The 20,147-nt window shown below is 55.9% G+C and overlaps 2 protein-coding genes across 3 annotated transcripts; one reads left to right on the forward strand and one right to left on the reverse strand.

Annotated features, from left to right (window-relative positions):
* Positions 1 to 37: 37 nt before the first annotated feature.
* Positions 38 to 11,548, forward strand: NRL (neural retina leucine zipper). 2 transcript variants are annotated; one of them, XM_046654891.1, is made up of 3 exons: positions 38 to 128; positions 8,776 to 9,183; positions 10,110 to 11,548. In XM_046654891.1, exons 2-3 carry the CDS (start codon positions 8,803 to 8,805, stop codon positions 10,440 to 10,442), a joined length of 714 nt encoding a protein of 237 aa, XP_046510847.1. In that variant the 5' UTR covers positions 38 to 128; positions 8,776 to 8,802; the 3' UTR covers positions 10,443 to 11,548. The 2 variants fall into 2 exon arrangements, with proteins under 2 accessions (XP_046510847.1, XP_046510846.1); XM_046654890.1 differs by lacking the exon at positions 38 to 128 and adding an exon at positions 609 to 623.
* Positions 11,549 to 13,285: 1,737 nt separating this feature from the next.
* CPNE6 (copine 6) lies at positions 13,286 to 19,838 on the reverse strand. Its single transcript, XM_046654181.1, is given in 18 exon segments — positions 13,286 to 13,457; positions 13,578 to 13,751; positions 13,949 to 14,185; positions 14,316 to 14,449; positions 14,785 to 14,836; positions 14,928 to 14,942; positions 14,944 to 14,983; positions 15,061 to 15,194; positions 15,464 to 15,523; positions 15,763 to 15,849; positions 16,085 to 16,189; positions 16,558 to 16,647; positions 16,737 to 16,820; positions 16,981 to 17,055; positions 17,223 to 17,297; positions 17,642 to 17,821; positions 18,257 to 18,428; positions 19,779 to 19,838. Coding segments are annotated over 16 exon segments (1,674 nt in total). The 5' UTR covers positions 18,425 to 18,428; positions 19,779 to 19,838; the 3' UTR covers positions 13,286 to 13,457; positions 13,578 to 13,613.
* Between the last annotated feature and the right edge of the window lie 309 nt (positions 19,839 to 20,147).

Below are 20,147 nucleotides of genomic sequence, written 5' to 3' on the forward strand. Positions count from 1 at the left end.
CCCCAAACCCATCTCTCTCATTGGAAGACTGGGTCCGCACCTCGGCTCTCTCCTCTTCGAGGCCCCGCCCCCTGCTCCACCTCGCCCGCTGCAAATGATGTAACTTTGAGGACTCTTGCTCCTGAAAGGTAGCAACTGGGAGACATTAGGTGGCAAACAAGCTCCAGGAATGAGGAGCGAGGCCAGGGAAAGGAGCCCACGGGGGCTGGAAGTCTGGAAGCAGGGGTGGTGATGGCATTGCTTGTACTCTTCTTCCTGGGGACTGGGCACTCTGAGCCCTAGGATCTTCAGTTTTCCAGGGCCCCAATGCTAAGGGCCCCAATACTAAGGTCCCCTCAGTCCCCAACTCCCCAATCCCTGTGTCTTCTCCCCCTGATCAGGCTCCCTTATGCCTTACCATGAAATGGTGGTGTCTCTCCACCCCCGAGTCTCTTCTTTGAGCCTCTGCCCTGGTCATTCTCTCTCCACATTCCTCTGGAGGACTCATCTGCCCCACTCAACCACCACCATAAAGTCCTCGGGTAATTTCTCAAGTTATATCTCCATCCAGACATCTCTCTTCAACTTGAAACCACTAGATATCACCCCAAACGCCAAAGCACCTCAAACTCAGCATGTCTATGGTAGGCATCTGCCCCTTTCTGATAACAGCGCTCCGACGTTCCGTTCCCGGAACCACCTCCTCAGTCTGTGTGGTCATGTGGCTCTCCTGGAGGTAGGCCAATGTGTGTTTCTTTCTCTGGCCATAGCAATTGGGAATGTTCAGGGATGGGCATGAGGTCTCTCTCTGGGGCTTTTTCTGTAAACTTTGAAAATTAGCTTTCTTCCTGTTGGGGTTGGTGAGCTGGTAGAATACATGCCTGGAGCTGCTGGTTGTCAGCTTGTCACTGCAAAGCAGGAAGCTAGCTGAGACAGAAGCCAGTCTAGAGGAAGCAGAGCAGAGGGATGGAGACTGACAGATTCATGATTTCGCTTATAGGAGTCAATAAAATTCTTCTCTTGCTCAAGCTAATTTTAAGTGGATTTGCAACGGAAGCAGTCTTGATTCTCAGATTTCTTAGAGGTCTGTGCTGGAACATAGTGGGACAAGGAGAGCGGGCCTTCAGCCTTGGGCTTGCTGCTGGCCCTCATCCCTTCCACCTAGGCTCCATCGGGCGTCCAAACTCATGCGTATGTATGGGACTCTTCCCTCCAGTCCTACATCCAAGCTCTGTCCACACCTACCCTGCTGCAAACAGCTGCCTCGTTGGCCACCCTTTGAACCTAAAGGTTTGCACACTGGTGGCAGCACGGTCGACCGATCAAAGGCCATCATCTCTTCCATAATCCTGCGCCTGCTTTTGTGGCTCCCTATCTCAGGGAATGGCACTGCCATCTAGCCATTTGCCCCAGAGGAACCTGAATCAGTCTAGACTATTCCTTTCTTATCCTCCATAGCCAATCAGACACCAGGACCTTTGGATTTATAATTCACAATTAGCTCTCAGAGCTGTGTCTATCCCCATGGCCACTGCCTTAGCTCAGGCTTCTCTCTCACCTGGCTTCAGGTGACAGCTTCCAAGTCACCTCCTGGCCCTCTGTGTCTTCAAATGCCACCCCTTCTCCCTCCCACCAAGCTACCCTCCAAAATCTGCACTCAAGTTCACTTTGGGAAATTAAGAGAGAGGGATAATGTTTATCCTGTGGACACAAGGTGCCAGGCTCCCTGCCAGCAGCTTGACATGCATACTCTCATTCAGTTTCAACCACCCTGTTTGACAGATGTGGCCACTGAGGCTTCAAGAGGTTAGGTCATTCGCTCAAAGTCACACAACTGGTCAGTAGGAGAAACGAAATCTGAATCTAGGTCTTTCTGACTCTACCGAACTGTTTTTCCCCCCTGCAATTCTATGCTGTCCCTTTGATTTATCATTTTTTAAAAAAAGAGATCATATTATTCTGAGGCTTAAAATCCTTTCAAGGCTTCCTATCATGTGGCGACTGACATCCTTCCTAATCCAGCTCCTATTTATCCCACGTTATCACCCCACCTCCCTACTTGCCACCTTCTCGCCCACATACCGTGCTCCGCAGTTTCCAGAGCACTTCCGTGAACTCTTTCTGCCCTTCAGACTTAAATTAACATCACCTCCTACATGAAGTCATTTTGCCCCTTAGAATTAACATCTATCTCATCTCTGTTGGTTCTAAACTGTGTACGTACCTATAGTTTTGTACTTATCACACTTGATTATAGTTGTTTTTCTATCTCTGTAATGCTCACTAGAGTGTTAGCTTCTCGAGAGAAGGATCCAAATTTTAGTCTTGTTTTTATCCTAGCTTCTAGCAGAATCTGGCCTGTAATAGGCATTTAATAAATGTTGGTTGAATGAAAGAATAAACGAGTCCTATGACTCCGAATCTGCCTCCATTCCTTCCTTCCTCAACTTGAGGCAGCCTGAGCAAGGGGCTCCTGTGAGGATTTCCTTGCACTGCTGATTCCCCTTATCTGCCACACACTTTTGGGCAGCTCCTTGGCTCTCTCCCAGCCTGGCCCAGTGTCCACAGCGCACCACCAGGGGGCAGGATGTGACCAGCCTTGCCTTGGTCTGCATTTTTCTCCTTCCCAGGGCTCTCTGGGTTCGGCCTTTGGATGTCTCACAGACCCCCCTGCAAGTGGATGCTGTGGGGTGCTGCCCAGATCTCCCCTTCAGGATCATGGCGCTGATTGTCCCAGCTGCTGAGTGTTGGCTGCTGATGGCTCATAGCTGAATGCTTCCCTGAGAACTACCAGTGGCTGAAGGCAGCTGCCTTGCCAAATGCAACACCCCTTTCCTGGGGCAGCGTGTATCCAGTGACTGGTTGTTGCAGGGGTACAAAGGCCTGGCCCCCTTGCCTCAATTTGGGACGACTCTGAATCAACTCCAGAGCTCTTATGGGATCAGCTGAAGCCTCTTTTGCAACTGCAATGCATTTCAACTTCTCCCTCTGCCCAGTCTGCTCCTCTCACTCCCTTTGAAAGTCTTCCCCAATAAACCACCTGTACACAAGTTTCCATCTTGGAGTTTGTTTCCAGCCTAAGATATCTCCCAAACTCAACTTGAGTACTGCACTAACCCTCTTATCTGACTCTGAGTCCATTTTTGCCCTCCTCCATGCTAGATCCAAAGGGATCTTTTCAAACACAATCTGATCATATCATGTCCCTGCTGAAAATCCTTTAGTAGCTTCTCACTGCTCTTAGAATAAAGCCCACATCGTCAACTTGGCTTACAAGGCTCTGCGAGATCTGGCCGCTGTCAACTTCTCTACCCTCACCGCCCACCATTCTTCCCACCTTCCTTGGTTTTCACTCTCTGGCTACATTGGTCTTTTTTTCAGTTTCCTGAACACGTCTGCCTCTCTCCCGCCCAGAGTCTTTGCATATATTGTTCCTGCAGCTTGGAATCCTCGCCTTCTCCACACCTCCAGGCATGGTTACTTCTTACTCACCTGACCAGTCTCAGTTTAACGTGACTTCCTTAGGCAAACTGTCCCCACAATGTCTCTCCCTCCCACACCCCAGCATTAGATTAGGTCTTCATGAAATACAATCACATAGCCCCCTGCCCTTCTCATTCATCGCACTCATCTCAGTTGTAGTGGTTTATTTTCATGTAGGCCCATTCCTAACATATGCAGGGCCTGGAGTAGGAGTACAGATAGAGACTCACAAACCTTGTGTTTAAATATTTAAAATGTGTAACTCAAGCGAACAAACTGTTAAATAAAATATGTTCTATTCTTCTACCTTGACAAATATATACATAATGGTCTGGACTTTGGTTCAAATTTGGATATTATTTGGGGTCCTCAGGATTCCACAGCAGAATGTGGTAGTGTAGGGACAGGTAGCTTTTGGCCAGTGGCCCTTGGGCCCATTTCTTATCCCACTCCTGACACCATTGTGTACTGTGAAGGGCCTCATGTGTGCATGTGTGGAACTCCTTGTCTACACATCCCAAATCTGCCCACAACCTCCTTCAAACAGCCGCCCCTTGGCCATGTGTTGAGTTTAGGGATGTGTGCAAGCGTAGTGTGGTCCACTCTTGGGAGGGCAAACCCTAGAAGTGGGCTTGGGGCCCTTTGGGCAGGGAATTCCTAGGTGTCTGGAGTGTGGTTCAGAAGGGGATTGGGGTGTGGGCAGAGAAGGCTTGGACTCCTCACTCCATGGCACACAGCCAGACAAGGGACAGAGTGGAGGCTTCCAAAGTGCAGGGCCCAGGGCAGGGGCCACTCTTGTCTGGGCCCAAGGGCAATAAACTGATGTTTCTCTGTTTCAGTCTGTAAGCTCCATGATGGCAGGGCTAGTGTCAGTCTGATTTACTGAGGTGTCCCTAAGCCTAGCACAGTGCCCGGGGCAGAGCAGGTGTTTAATAAATGTTCATCAAATGAATGTACAAGATTTGAGGATTGGGATCCATTACTGAAGATCTAGATACCAAAAGCCAGAACGAGGAATGATAAAGGTCTTACGGGGCTCTGAAAATGGGGGTGCAGGACAGAGGAGCTGGTGATAGCACTCTGGATTACTGTCTGTCCCCTCTCCTCTCCTTCCTTTTTGTGTTGTACCCCACTCCTCCAGGCCCTTTGCCTGCCATGGAGGCTGTCTTTCCCCATGGTCCAGTATCCCTCTGTCCATATATTTCTACTTTTTCACCCTGTGGCCACTGCTCTCTCTCTGTGGCCTGACCATCCATCTGTCTATTCCTCTGGATTTGTTTCTAGTGTTTGGTCCCCAATCTTACTTCCCTCTGGCCCTTTCTGCTACCACTTTGTCTTCTCCTCCTTTGCTCCCATCACCTCTCTTGTTATCTTTTATTTCCTTCCTGGTCCCCTCCCAGAAGCCTTTCTCTCTTTGAGTTCCTCAGGGCCCTTTGTCCATCCATGTGCCTATGTCCCTCTGCCTCCTTCATTCCCAGTCCCTGGAGAGTCCCTGACTTGTTATGCCCTCTATCCCAGATCTATACCTGCTGCCTCCTTTGCTAAGTCTTCTTGCCTCCCTTCCTCTGTTCTGTCATTCCCAGAGTCCACCTGGCTTCATCTTTTTCATCCCTATTTCCCTGTCCCCAGATGTCCTTGAGCCAGTCAGTCTCAGCATTCATTTCCCCCTCGCCCCCACCAGCCCTGGCTGCCACCAAGAGAACCCATTAACCACCTCCTGGGTCCCCTCTGGCTGTCACAGCCTCGCTTCTGTGTCCTTGGTCCTTCCCCTGGCCCAGCCCTCACTCCTCAGACTCCTTTCCCTGGTCAGTGGCGCCTGGTCTGAGCCCTGAGCAGCTCAACGCGCCTGAGCTTGTTTAGTCTGACTCCTTTAGCCCGTTAGCAGCTTAGCCCTCCCACCTCTCCTTTGAGCCCTCCAGTAAACAAGAGGATCAGTGCAGACCTGACATCTGCTGGGGGGCAAGTGTCTGGCCAGGCCAGATCAGGCTTCATCAACACTGCCTATTCCTTCTTCAACCAGGGAAATTCTGGGGTCTTTTTTCTGCCTGTTTGCCTTAGACCCATATTCCATGGGCATGTGTATGGGGTTCCCTTTCTCCCTGCTCCCCATTCCCACTTTGTGGCCTTATTCCCAGGCCTTGGGCTTTTTGCTGTTTCTGCAAAAACAGCACTAGATTCAGGCAATCACACTGGGAAGGCTTTCTACTTGAATAATGACAATGGTCTCTTCTCCAAAAAATGGAGGCCAAGTGTGGGCAGAGAGAGATGTCGTCTGATCTAGGTCTTGTTACATGTGTGTACTGAGCATGGCAGGAGAGACCACACGCACACACACAGTGTCACGCACCAAGGGAAGCTGAGTTGACCATAGGCAGTCTGTAGAGCAGTGGTTCTCAAACTTAAGTGTTCGTCAAAATTGCCTGGAGGGCTTATTAAAACACAGATTTTTTTTGGCCCCATCCAGTGAGTTTCTGATTCAGTAGCTTTGAGGCGAGGTCAGAGAATTTGCACTTCTAACAAGTTCCCAGGTGATGCTGCTGCTCTGGGGACCACACTTTGAGAATCACTGCCTTAGATCATCTGAATCCACCAGCTTTTTCTTGGAGCTCTATTCTAGTACAGACCCCATTTAAACAGCTTCAGACAGGTTTAAACATCTCCTTGGCTAATTCCTAGTATCCCTGTTCCAACTTCTACTCGGGGATGATAGCTCTAAGAGGTGTTAGGGGATTAGGCTAAAAATGTAGGTCACTGTCCAGCCATCTGGGAACCAGGATGAGCGAGAGAGGAAAAGGGAGGGATGGAGACACACAAGGAAAAGGTGAGAGGAAGCAGAGGGCATGTGAGGGCAGTTACAAAAGTGTCTTGGATGGATTGGTGGTGATTAGATTTGTGTCCTGCGGTGGCCCGGAAGGAAGGAGCAGAGTTCCTCGTTCTCCCTTCTCTTGCTGCTTCTCCCAAGCTGGGCTGCCTGTCCTGGGGCTGGGTCATTCAGAGTGGGAGAGCCTGAGGATTGGATGGCCGAGTCCTGGAGACTCACCGTGGGGAGGGTTGCTTATCTTTCTGATGCAATGGCTGTGATGGGTGTGAGGCAGGGGGCAGAAACGTGAGAATTCCTGGAAACAGGAAACAGACCCAACAGGCCAGGTGAGAGGGGGTTGGAGAGAGCTTGTACACCCCAAAAACACTGACAAGGGGCTGCAGAGCCTTGGAGGGTAAGGGCGCTGGGAGCTTGTCTGGTCCTCTCTTCCGGTCCCCGTCTCTCAGTCACCAAGGGCTGAGGGTTGTGTTCATATGAGGGTGGTGGTTGGGGCCAATGTGGCTCTCTGTACTGGGAGGCTGAGCACATCTGAGTCAGACCATCAGTGAGGAGCTTTGTTGGGGAAGATGCCCCCTTTCCTTCCTTGAGAACAGGCATAGGCATACGTGTCCTCCCCCTCCCTCCAACCCCCCAGGACAATGAGATATGCAAATGATCCCCTTACCTCATTGGCTGGAGGCCTCAGGACCACAGATGACCTCAGAGCGCTGGCCCTTTAAGAGTGCCCTTTGGGCTCTGTGCCCACAGCCCCTTGTTCTGAGCACAGAGCCGCCAGGCCCTGCTCAATGGGGCCTCCAGTCTCTGGGGAAGCTGTGCCCACCTGGCTCTGACACTGACCACATCATCTCTGCCATCCCTAAAGTGAGTATGTCCGCGGCCCACCTAGGTGCCAGGCTGCTCACCCAGAGCCCCCTCCTCCAACACCTGCTCTCTGCTCTCTGTTGCCTGTTTTCAGGGACCTTCACACTTCTGTCCTGTGCTCCACTCTCACCCAGATTGGCCTTATGTCCCTCACTGCTATCACTTCAGAAAGATAAACAACCCCCTTACTTATCTCTTCATCCAATTCACTCTGGACACCTCCTTCAGGGGCTCACGGTCTCCTCCTTGCCAAGGGTCAGTTCCTTCAATCTGTGTCTTTGTTCCCATCCCCTCTGTCCTGTCAAGGGTAGGGAGCTCAACAGATGGGCAAAAACCCTTCCCTGGTTCCTTGGGACAGGAAAAGAGAGAAGCCTGGTCCTCCTTTCCGACTCTCTGGGCAGAGCCTGGGGGCCTGAGATGTGGTTGGAAAGAGGGCTACCTAGGCTTGGGGCATCAAGATGGAGCCAAACGCTAAGCCCCGCCTTGCCTCTCCTGGGGCTGGTGGTGGGGCTGTTGGAACTGGGCTAGAGCTTGGGACTTCCAGGCTGGGAAGGATCTCCGAGGTCATCTAGCCAGAGGTTCCTAGATGAGCACCCGCTCCATGGTTGATAAGACGGAGGAGAGGTCCTTGAGGACATAAGTTCGAGGCACTCTGTGTTGAGGTTGACCAGATAGTTACTGAAGGACTTCTCAGATTAATATGCTGCTGTGCTTTGTGAATCTGCAAGAGGTGGGGATGAGAGGCAGCATTTCTCAAAATTATCTGAGCATAGACCTCTTCTTGAGTGTTTTTCAGACTTAGTGCTTCACAGAACACTCTTTGGGAACTGTTAAAGTCTAACTTCCTTCCTTGGATAGAAGGAGAAACTGGGGTCAGAAAGGGGAAGGGGGTCTGCTCAAGTTCACACAACAGAGCAGGTTCTGAGTAGAGGGGGAAAACCAGTCTTGGTTCATTCCCCTTGGAGAGATTGGCCTTGGGGAAAGATTGTCAGCACTCAGTCCTGATCTTTCTAGAACTGATTTGAGGACCTTTCTTTTTTTCCTTGGAAAGTCTCTTGCTCCTATAAAAGGTATTCACTAATTGCTTAATCCATAGAACAGATGTGCACTGAGGGTCTTCTATGTGCAAGGCTCTGGCCTGGGGCTCTGAGAGAGAGGTATCACGCACGTTATCCTCATAGATTAAAAATCACAGCATACGTGACTTCCCATTGTCCTAAAATATACACATACTCTATCACAGTTAATTAAGCAAATCTTTTAAATTGCTTGGAAATGAAATGATGTCTCTTGAGATGACAGAGCCTCTCAGCATGTCCCAGCATTAAAGTTGGGAGCACTGCCATCTTCCTCTTGTTTTTCATAGATCCCAGAGGCACCAGTGGGCCAGAGGCTGTGCTATCCTCTTCCTCATCCAGGCCTTTAAGCTGCTTGCCACCGGTCAGGAGCCCCTGCCACCTAAAAAGTTGCCCCCAGCCCGGAGGTGACTATGTAGGGAGCAGAGCTGCACATCTCCCCGGCTTTCCAGAACTCTGGCTCTAGGGCACTTGGGCTTCAGGGGAAGCAAGTTTTGGGAAAGGAGGCTGGCAGGCAGCCTCCAGGTGCTCCAAACCTCTCCTCTTCTTTTGCAGGTGCACCCCTCCCAATCCAGCCCCAGAATGGCACTGCCACCTAGCCCCCTGGCCATGGAATATGTCAATGACTTTGACTTGATGAAGTTTGAGGTAAAGCGGGAACCCTCGGAGGGGCGATCTGCCCCTCCTACAGCCTCACTGGGTTCCACCCCCTACAGCTCAGTGCCTCCTTCACCCACCTTCAGTGAGCCAGGCATGGTGGGGGCCACCGAGGGACCCCGGCCAGGCCTGGAGGAGCTGTACTGGCTGGCCACCCTGCAGCAGCAGCTGGGGGCTGGGGAGGCACTGGGGCTGAGTCCGGAGGAGGCCGTGGAGCTGCTGCAGGGTCAGAGCCCAGTCCCTGGTGAGGGGCCCCATGGCTACTACCCAGGGAGCCCGGAGGAGACCGGAGCCCAGCATACCCAGGTGAGTGATCAGTGAGCCAGTCTGAGGGGAGGCAGGCTGAGGGAGGAGGGCAGTTCAAGAGGGAGGAGAGTTCCCAGAGGGGGTTACAGATTGGGAAAGAGACAGAAGGCAGAAGGGAAGAAGGGCCCTTGAAAGAAATCAGATAGAGAACACTACGTCCTCCGCCCTCCCTTTTTTCCAAATGATGAGAAATGAGTAGGCTGAACCAGGAGGAAGAAGAAGATAAGGTTAGAAGAGGACCGAAAGGGGAGGATTGAGAATGAAAGGGCGTCAGGGAGCGGTTGTTTACGAGGAGGTAAATGATACCGTGTCTGTGGACACCAGGAAAAGGGTTGTGCGTAGAACGGAGCGGAGTTATGACTGTGGGAACCGGAATGAGGCTGGCCTTTTCAAGACTTCGTGCTTCCACGGCCCTCAACCTTCTCAGGAAGAATAGGGACTCATCCTATTAATTATAGACACAGATGGGGGTGTTGAGGGCATTAGGATGTAATCCAAATCCTTTGAGGGTCACAGGGTTGCGGCCTTCAGGACAGGGGAGAGAGGCGCGTTGGAGGGGCGGGGTCCGTCTGGGCGCGGGCCCGCAGGTCACACGCGGGCCTGGAGCCGGATGCTGAGGACCGCGGAGGGGCGGTGCGGGCTCTGGTGCGCCATTGGCTCGCCTGACCGTGGGAGGCGGGGCCTGCCGCGTGGGGCGGGGCCAAAGGTGCGCTAGCCCCTTAGCCAGGACCGCGTGGCCCCAGGCGGGTTGGGACTGAGGCGGGGTCTGGACTGCGAGATCCATTCAGTGGCAGGGCGAGCCTGCCGGTAAAGGTGGGAGCCGGGGGTGGAGCCTCCCTGGGGGCAGGGCCACTCTGGCGTCGGGACCTGTGTATGGAGTGCGTAGCACCCGGCGCTGACCAGGTCTCTGCCCGCTTCCTCTGCAGCTGGCCGAGCGGTTTTCGGACGCGGCGCTGGTGTCGATGTCTGTGCGGGAGCTAAACCGGCAGCTGCGGGGCTGCGGGCGCGACGAGGCGCTGCGGCTGAAGCAGAGGCGCCGCACGCTGAAGAACCGCGGTTACGCGCAGGCCTGTCGCTCCAAGCGGCTGCAGCAGCGGCGCGGGCTGGAGGCCGAGCGTGCCCGCCTGGCCGCCCAGCTGGACGCGCTGAGGGCCGAGGTAGCCCGCCTGGCCAGGGAGCGCGACCTCTACAAGGCTCGCTGTGACCGGCTGACCTCGAGCGGCCCCGGGTCCGGGGACCACGCCCACTTCTTCCTCTGAGCCGCTTGGGGCCGCAGAATGGCGGAGTAGGTGGGTGGGGGGCACCACCCAGGAGGCGGCGGTACCATTCACTAGATGGTTACTGAGCACCTTCTGGTGCCAGACACTCCCTTGTATGACCACGCAAATATCCCCAAACTTGCTGGACCCTCAAGGCATGCTCCGAAGTTAGATGCTGATCATTATCTGGGAAGAGGGGTGCCCTCTCACGCAGATCGTGCACAGAAACTCTCCACCTCCTGCCCCATCCCAAATGACCAGGACGCTGAGATCTGCAGAGCCAGTGCCGGGCCCTGTGTGTGTGTGTGGAGCGTGGATGATGGCTGGGTGACACAGTGAACGAGGGTGCAGCTTCCCCCTCAGTTTAGATTTTAATTCAAGGTTTTCAACCTGTAGTGCATTAAGGTGGTAATTAGCAACGAGGCTGTAGTTTCATTCCGAGGCTTGTAATCTCCCCATTGTAGGACTACTGCATTTTCAAGATTTCAGTTCCCACTAGCAAGACAGACTAGGAACTCTATCCAAGAGGCTTTCTTCCTACGCAACCGGTGGCCTCCAAGGCCCAGAGCAGTGAAGGCCTGAGGAGCTCTGGGGGTGGCTGGTGTGGGCCGGGAGAGAACCCTGTGCAGAAGTCTGGAGACCTGGGCCCTAGTCCCAGCTGTGCCACAGGATACCTCTGTCACCTGGAGCAAATCCCTTGCTCCCTGTGTCTGGGTTACCTAATCTAATCCTCATTTGGCTTGGATGACTTCTGACACCTTTCCAGTCTGGCATTTTCTTAGTGTGGGAGTCCCTAAGACAACTTCACCAAAGGGACTTGCTGTCCTACTCTAGCTTCCTGACTGCAGCTTGGGCAGTGGGTGAGCCCATGCGCTGGTCTTCTGCTGCTCCCTCCAGGCTGCCTTGGCCTCCAAACCTGCATAGGTGCCCCTGCTACCTCCTGCCTCTCTGAGGGCTAAGGTGAGACTTTCTCCAGCATGACGAGGAGCTGAGAGAATGCAGCTTTTGTGAATTAAACTTGAAGTCCAGGCAGAACTTTACACTATTGGTTAAATGTTCTTGCAATTTAAGAAGTGTTCATTCTTTATCCTGGCTCCAGGCTTCTGTGTGTGTGTGTGTGTATGAGAGAAAGAGAGAGAGAGAGGGAACCCCCCACCTGGACTGCGTGGTGCATCTCAGTTCTGGAGGCCCAATGAAAATGGGGTGGATGGGTGGGGATTGGGCCAGATGGAGCCTTCCCCTCCCACTACCACAGCACAGAAGCCTAGGAGCAGCAGTGACCAGCTTGGCCCGCCTATGGCTATCCAGAGGTCTCACAGTTGCCATGGTAACCCAGCCCTCTGGTTCAGCAGCCTATGGAGAGAGTGGGCGGGGATCTGGGCAGAGCAGAGGCATTGAACTGAGAGTAGCTACCTCACCAGCCACTGTTGTAGATCCTCTAAGGGACACAATAAATGGGAGAAGCAGTGAGGCGTGGGGAAGAGCCTCCCATATGTCTCTCTTCCTTTCTGCCCCCCTCCATCCACCCCCTCCCCAGCTGTCTCTTCCCATCACAATTCTTGTTCCCTCCTCCCCCTCCTCTAGCCCAGCTCATCCCTCCTCCACTCAGGAGCCTGACATGGGAGGCCTCTCCTCCATCTCCCCCAGGATTGTTTTCTCTTCTCCTCTCCCTTTCCCACTACTGGCCACTGGCCACCGTCTCTGGCTCTGGCTCCGGCTCCTCTCTCTTAGGCTCATGGCACCTTTAGCTTCTCCTCCTTCATGCCCTTCCACAGCATCATTGAAGGGGGAGGCTGGGGCAGGGAGGGTCCTTCCAGGAGCCCAGCTCTTCTTCCTCACTCTGGGTATCACCTGTGTCCTTGCCTGCCCTCTGGAGCTGCAAGCCAGACCCACCGCCGCTCTTGCACTTGACTGGCTGAGGCCCTGCACAGCACACACACGGGCAGACATGCCCATCCACAGGCACCTACATCTCTACAACAATCAGGCCACATATATGGACACCTGGGTCTCAAGATGAGGGTCACAGGGATACACCTCACACAGAAGTTGCACACTAGTGATTAAGACTGTGGGCACTTTGGGCAGAGGAGCCTGTGCTCAAGTTCCAGGCCTACCAGATCTTTACTATGGGTGAGTTTAAATCAAGCCTCACTTGCTTTGTCAGAAAATGGGGAAAGTAATGGTAACTACCTAGTGAGAATGCATGCATTTTAAGCACTTAGCACAAAGCTTCACGCGTGCTAAAGAAGCATGTTTGCTGCCGTTGTTAATGTTATTAAGAATACACAGCCGGACTTCCTGAACCATAAAGGCCACACTCATGGAGAGTCAGGGAGGTGCAAGAACACACACACACATTCACACACCCAGGAAAACCAGGCTGCACGGACCTTAGGTGCCCCCTCTGTATTCGTAATTCACTAGCAGACCTGCTGCCTCCTGCAGTGCCCCCCAATACCCCTTCTCGGCCCGCCCCACAGCTGTGTGGGGGCCGGGGTTCAGCCCCTGGGGGACTCAGCTGGGCTCCTCTGGAGACAGCTGTAAGAGGGTATCAGCCTGCCCCTTGACAGCCCCTTATTACCCCCCATCTCCAGTAATTAATCCTCATGGTGCCTGGGCCCCCTGGGGTTGGGAGGGGAGGGGAGGGGCTGCTCAGATCCCACTGGCACATAGTTGAGGTGAACCTGTAGGGACATCAGGCTGCCTGGAATTCTGGCTCAGATTTTGAAAGGCGCTGGTCCTCATTTCTTAATGGTGTGTGTGTGGGTGCTACGGCCTGCCCACTGGGCATCTGAGGCATGAGGGGTAGAGGCTGAGATGCTAGGAGTGGTTCCCTTTATTAACAGCCAGAAAGTCAGATTACTGAAGAAAGTCACTGAGGGGCCACAAGGTTGAAGGGTGTGGGGCCTGGAGAGATGGGGACAGGGCTCACCACTCGCTTCTGGCACCCAGGGGCACAGCTGGACCAAGGGGGAGAGGCACTGGTCACTCGAGTCACAAGGGTCAGGACACCTGGGAAATGGTGGTATAGTCATAAGTGCCCTCTTTTACACCACATCCAGCCAAGATGGGCTCCACCAAGCCCCACCTTGCACCCCCTAATGTCCACCCCTTTGGGCCCCCAGGACTCACTGAGAGGCTGAGGGAGTGTTGATCCGGTGGAGGCAGTCACGGGCTAGGGCTGGGGGTGGTGGCCGGCGTGCAGGGCCTGGGAGCCCCCGGGCTGATGCCCTGGCTGGCGTAGTACTCCACCACCTGCCGCGGCACTTCCGCCAGGACGCACTTAGCTAGCGCAGAGGGTGCGGCCTGGGGGTGGGGACCGGAACGTGGTTAGGGCAGGAGAGTGGAGGAGGCGGGGTCAGGTAAGGGGGCGGGGCTTCGCCTTGGCCTCTGGAGGGGTCCAGCGTCTTCGCAGGACATCAGCTTGGTGGGAGAGACAGGTCAGATTTGGGGGCATGAGGACCTGAGGAGTCCTTCAGCCGGGAGGGGCGCCGGGTACTTACATCCTTGAAGTCCCGGAAGGGCACGAACTGGACGATGTCGCGGGCCGCGGGCACCCCTCGGGGGCAGCGCAAGGTACCGTCGTCGCCGTCCAGCAGTCGCATGTCAGAGAAGTCGGCATTGCCCACACCCACGATGATGATGGACATGGGCAGGCGGGAGGCGCGCACGATGGCGGTGCGGGTCTCGGCCATGTCGCTCACCACGCCATCCGTGAGCACCAGCAGCACCGAGTACTTCTGAGGGCAGGCAGAGGGGAGGAAGGGTCGGCTCCGTGTGCAAGGGCATTGGCACCCACTCCAAGCCGGGCCCCTGGCCCCACAGGAGGACACCTGGGGCAGCCCCTGGTTGCCTGCTTGGTCTCCTCACCGTGGCTTGGCCGGTGCTCTGCTCCCGCTGGGCTGGCCCAGCTACTCGGTTGATGATGGGGGCCACGTTGGTGGGACCATAGAGCTGGATCTGGGGCAGGCAGCGGCGATAGGAGGCGATGACCCCTGAGATCTCTGTGGGCAAAGGGATGAGGCTGGCAGAGATTAGCAGGGAGTCCTTCCTGACACTCCTTAAAGCGAGAAGGTGCTTCCCTGTCTGGGGACTGCCCTGCCCCCCAAGTTCCTCACTAAGTAGGAGGAGAGTTGGGTGGTCCAGGCGCTGCGGGAGTTGGGTGGGCAGATGCTGAGCCAGGAGCTGGAAGTCTTACCAAATGAAGACAGGTGCTGGATGGGTGAAGGGTCAGGGACTGGGCCCATGGGAATGGAGTCTGTGCTCCTGCATGGGCTATACAGGATGTGCAGCAAGCTGGAGGTGGGAAGGCAGGGCTGGTGGGAATCTCCCCTCTTACCTTCACATTCAGGATTTTCTGGGTCAAAGTTGATAGCAAAGTCATGGGACACCTGTGAGGGTAAGGTGAGGCAGCGAGGGGGTGTCTTTCCTTCTTGTCTGACTCTCCCACCATCTCCTGTCTTCCTCTCAAATCCAGCCTACCTCGAAGTTGGGGGGGGATTCGAGCCCCAAAGCCAAACGCTGGGAACCGCTTATCGCTGGGGAGAAGAAAAGGCTGTGGGGGCCCATCGGGCAAGGCCTCCCTACCTGTGCCCCCGCCCCCACCTCCTCCTACCTGTCGTAGTCCTGGCAGATGCCTCCCACTGCACGCAGGGCCTGCAGGTAGTGGTTGGGCTGGCGGGGGCTGAGGCAGTGTAGGGACTGGCTGCTTCTCGGGTCCCCATTGGAGGCGGTGAAGTCAATGGCCACCTGGTGGGGAAGGGGGAAGTGTCATGTTGCATCCATGAGAGCCAACAGAGAGGCCAGGCCAGAGCTAGGGTCTGTAAGGAGGACTAAGATGAATCTGGATGAGCCCATCACAGGTAGCCTCATCATGGGTGGGGCAAGGGGAACAGGATGACAACCCTAAGACTCGTGAAAGGCCCAAGTAGGGGCAGTGGAGATTCTGGGCTCCTTCAGTTCACTATGCGCTTGGCCTGTGTGCCTCTTGCCTGTGTCCCCACCCCATGGGCCTTTACCGTGAAGCTGATCTGGCAGCCTCCCATGATGTAATCCAGAAAGGTGTGCACCTTCTCCACCTGGCGGGAGGGAGGGAGGCAAAGTGGAGGGATGGTCCTTAGAGGAGGGAGCTGGATGGGGCTTCTGTAGGGTAAGTGGAGGGACCAGGATTTTTGAGATTGAAGTTCACGCTGGGATAGGACAAGCCTTCTCGTTCCCAGAAGCAGAGAAAGTGGTTTTTGAAACAAGGACAGGGTTGAAGGCGAGGGTGCGGTCGGGGTTGGGGCTGGGCCAGGGCTTCGGAAGACGCTGGGTTTACCGTGCACCGGGCCAGCACCACGGTCCCTGAGCTCTTGTAATTCTTCTTCTTGTCCCGGTACTTGGGGTTGATACAGTCCCACTGCATCTAGACCCCACATGCCCCACAAGCCTAGGGTCACGATTCCTTCAGGTGACCCCTTGACCCGCTTCCCACAGAGCCTCCCAGAGCAAAACCCGCCATGCCTCAGTCGTTAGGCTGAGCCAGGGTACTTTCCACCCTCTCCACTTCCTGTGACAGATGGCCGTCTCTTTAGCACCCTCAAGATTTTTCCAGGGATCTGGGTGGGATTCTGGGGAGTGGGGTGGGGTCTTTGTGGCACCTCCTGCCCAGGGTCTGCTGTTCCTTCCTGCATCTCCTGGAAGGTGCTGGTGAACTCGCCGATGAAGTCATGCTTCCCACTCGAGTCGTAGTCATACACCAGGAACTGGGAAGGTGCGGGCGGGGGTAAGGGGGTGTTAGGGTCAGGGTCAGGGATGCTTTGCAGAGGTTCCTGGGGCAGGGGAAAGGACTCAGGGAGGTAGGGGCCTGACAGTCTCTAGGCCCAAACAGATGTCCTCAACCTGCCCAAAGAGGCCACCTGCTGAACTTCATCCTTTGGCTCAGTCTGGCAGGGACTTTGGCCTCCGATATAAGGCACACTGTGTAAGAACACTGAGCTCTGACCGGTTCTTTACCCCACAATGGGAAGGGCTTGTCTCAGGGAGCGAGGGAAAGGGCTTGCCACACTCAGGGAGAAGGTCTCAGACAGAGGCCCAATGCTCCAATCAGCTGCCCTTGGTGGCAGGGCTTCACCTTGAGAGGCCGGTGGACATCACAGCTGCATAGGGAGTGCAGGGACAGGCGGAACGGCTCCCAGCTGGGGTTCAGGTTGTTCTTCACCACCTTAGAGAGGCCCCAGAGGCTGGTCACCTCCTATCTAAGTTTCCTACTCTGCTCTTCCTCCCTCCTTCCCCATTGCCCCAGGCACCAACCTCGGTCCTCCAGACCAGCTGGTCACTCTGTTCCCCGTTGGTCTTATAGATCTCCATGAAAGGGTCAGACTTGCTGAACAGATCCTGAGGGACAGGGGAAGGGGCCCATGAGCCTGGTGAGGTCTGCAGGGGGAGGCAGCTAACGCTGAGAAGAGAGCAGCACAAGGGCCCTGGGATTGGTCTTGAGTGGGGGGAGCCTCGGCTCTCTAACAGGAGATGGGGGCCTGGACTCTGGGGTTCCAACCTTGTTGTCCAGCTTGTGGGCTCTGAAGGTGAGTTGCACATAGTCGTTGGTGCCGGATACCTCCTCGGCCACGATCTGCCAGGGGACACAAGTGGCAGGACCCCACCACCCCCCACCACAAGGGCCACCCCATGTGCACTCTCCCTTAGGAGGGTACCAGTCTTGGGCATGATGTTACCAGGATGTCCATGCAGGGGCATTGACCGCTCTGCCCAAGGGTGAGTACAGGGGACCTTGCCTACCGTGATGGTGGACTTGCCCGCTGTCTTCCCATTCTTCAGCAGCAATGGCTTAGTGACCTTGGTTTGTGACACAATCTGGGGATGGAGGTGGAGGGAGATCCAGTTGTGGTGCCCCCCTGCCTTGGCCAGGGTACAACGGACAAGGGAATCAGTGCCCTCTGAATGCCCACAGGGGCTGCACTTGGGCTAGGGTTGGACTTAATCTCCACAGCAACCTTAAGAGGTAGGCACTGTGACCCCATTGTTTAGATGAGGAAACTAAGATTCAGAGAGGTTAAGAATCTTGCCCAAGGCTGCACAGCCAGTGAACGTTGGAGATGGGGTCTAAGCCCTGATTGAACTAGCTCTTGAGCTCACACTGTCTGTTATTTTGGCTGTTAGAGGCAGAAGCTGGGGTTGGGTGGGGTGGGAATGCAAACCTGGCCCAAGGTGCATTCCGTAGAGCCCAGGAAGGTGTCATTGCGGGGGCTGGTAGCTCCGTCCTCGGCGTCAAACACGTGGAACTGCAGGGGCTGCTTCTCCTCAAAAAAGTACTCGAGGGCCAGCACCCGAGAGAAGACGGGGCTGGAGCAGGAGCGTAGCACCTCCGTGTGCTCCACCTGCGGCAGGAGGAGTGAGGGCCCTGTGGGAACCCAGGCTACTTTTCTCTGCCCTAGACCACCTCACTCCTGCCAGCTTTCCTTGGACTCCCACATCCCCAGCGACTAGCTCTTCCCTCTCTAGGCTGAACCCTGAGCTCAGGGTGCCGCCAGCCCACCAGACTGTCAGCTCTCTGGGGCTCTCATAAGGCTTTTGGGGGTTGTGCCACTGCCTCCAGTGCGGTGTTGGGACCCTCTGGGACTCTGGGCTGTGGAAACTGTAAAATGGTTTGGGTTCGTAATGGTGGCACACTCGTCTCCAAGGTTACCCACACAGCTGAGAAGAAACCCCTCAGAATCCTCACGTTCCATCATGAGACTTTCATCGCCCCCACCTGGCCTCCCTCCTTCCCGGGCCAGGGGGTTAGTGAAGGAAAGACCCAAGCCCCTTCTCACCTCCACCCACTGCTCGTCAGAGTAGAGCTTGAGCAACACGCAGGGGTGGGGCTTGGTGAGTGTGTCTCGGTCCAGGAGGCCGTGGCAGGACACCCGCAGCTCCACCCGCGAGGCCCCCAGTGTCATGGCTGGGGGCTCAGGCACCCATCCCATCTCAGGGTCAGACATGTCACTGGGGGGACAGAGATGACCTGGACAGTGGAAAGGAAACACCTGCCAAGGGAGGGGTTGGTCTTCTGAGAGCCTGCCCTCCTTTGTCCTGCTGCCTGAGGCCCTGGGATCTCTTGCACCCCCTGTCTCCCCCACCCTCGGCTCAGCTTCCCAGAGCTCAGAGCAGGGGAGGGCGGAGGACCTGAGCCTCTCACTCCTGCACAGCCCTGTGCTCCTGTCACCCCTGTTGACCTAGTGTGCATGGGTGGGGCTGGAGAGGCTGGAGGGTTGGTGGGGTTCCCGGCAGTCTTGGCTCCTAGGCCATCGATTGATCCACGCTTTCTGCTGCCTCAGCACCTTCTGCTATTTCCCAGCTGATGTTTGAGCCAGCGCTGCACTCAGGCTTGGCACGAGGGAGCTGAACTGGGGCAAGAGGGTGGGGAAGGGGGTGGAGGGGCCCCTGAAAGTCTGAAGAGGACCGGCCTCAGGAGCGGAATCTGTGATGGGCAGGAGGAGGCAGGTTGCAGGGGGCCCTGCCGGCTGTCCCTATCCACCTCCCCCGACTCACCTTCTGGTTGGCTGATGGAAAGGGAGGGGTGGTGGGCTGGGGGAGTTGGAGGCAGAGCCCTGTCCCTGCTGAAAGCTCCTCCAGGTTCCCCCCCCCCCCCCCCCCCCCCCCCCCCCCCCCCCCCCCCCCCCCCCCGCCGCAGGGGCTCCCACGGTGACAACTCTCGCTTCCCTCTCCACCTCCCCTGTTCTCACACTTCTTGGCAGCGCTTGCATTGTCTCTTAGCGACAGGATTTTTGGGGAGCCGCGGCCCCCTCCATGCTGCCTGTGGGATGCACGCAAGCCACCCTCCCCCAGCAGTGGTGCCAAGCCTCGGGCAGCAGCAGGCAGGGGTACACTGGCCGAGCTTATGGTCGGTTGGTCCATCTATCTGTGTCTGTCCACATCTCAGGGTGAGGCTGTCTGCTCTCATGTCGTGCTTCCCCCAGCAAGTGTGCGTGGGTGTGTCTGAATGCCCCCTCCCCGTGTGTCTGTCCTCTAGTTGTGTGTCTGTCTTCAGGAGGGTGTGACATTTCCTGTACCTCGCTCGGAACTGGGACCCTTCTCTGGCTGGATGCTGCTCCCACCCCATCACCCAGTGTGCCTTTCTGGATATGTGAGGGAGGGTCTGGGGTGGGGGGGTCTCTGCCGTCCAGCCATGAGTTTCCCAGTTCTCTCAGATCCGCTGAGATGGGCAGGGGCGTGTGGTGGTGAGGGGATCGGGCAGGACTGGAGACCTCTCTGGGGCCTGGGGGAGAGTTGTTATGGAGACTGGGCCAGGCTGGGCCAGGCTGGGGCTGGGCTGGGGAGGAAGGGTGGGCTCACCTGGGCTCTAGTCGGGGGCTCCTCTCTCCGGCTCTCTGGCCCTGGCCCTGACTCCCTTGCTGCTCCAGCCACTGGCGCTGGCTCCGACTCCGGCTCCAGCTCCGACTCTGCTGCTATTTATGGGGCCTGGATGGGGAGGGGTGGGGGGGCTGCAGCACCAGCTCCCCCCGCACAGACTGGTTGGGAGGGAGAGGAGGGGAGGGGCAGAGCCACTGCCTGGGAGGGAGCCACAGAACTTGGGGAGGAGGGCGGACTCGGGGTGGCACAGAGGCAGGACCCCCACAGACACAGTGACACACATCTTCTCCTTCACGCCACACCCACATCCAGCATCACAGAGATGCACACATTGCGGTGGTATGTGCGCAC

Source organism: Equus quagga, chromosome 2, assembly GCF_021613505.1.
Source record: "Equus quagga isolate Etosha38 chromosome 2, UCLA_HA_Equagga_1.0, whole genome shotgun sequence".
In the NCBI taxonomy this organism is placed as follows: Eukaryota; Metazoa; Chordata; class Mammalia; order Perissodactyla; family Equidae; genus Equus; species Equus quagga.

Excerpts from the sequence above, each read along its gene's own strand:
- NRL (XM_046654890.1), top strand. Across the intron at positions 9,184-10,109 it reads CCGGAGCCCAGCATACCCAG|CTGGCCGAGCGGTTTTCGGA; the intron begins GTGAGTGATCAG and ends CTTCCTCTGCAG.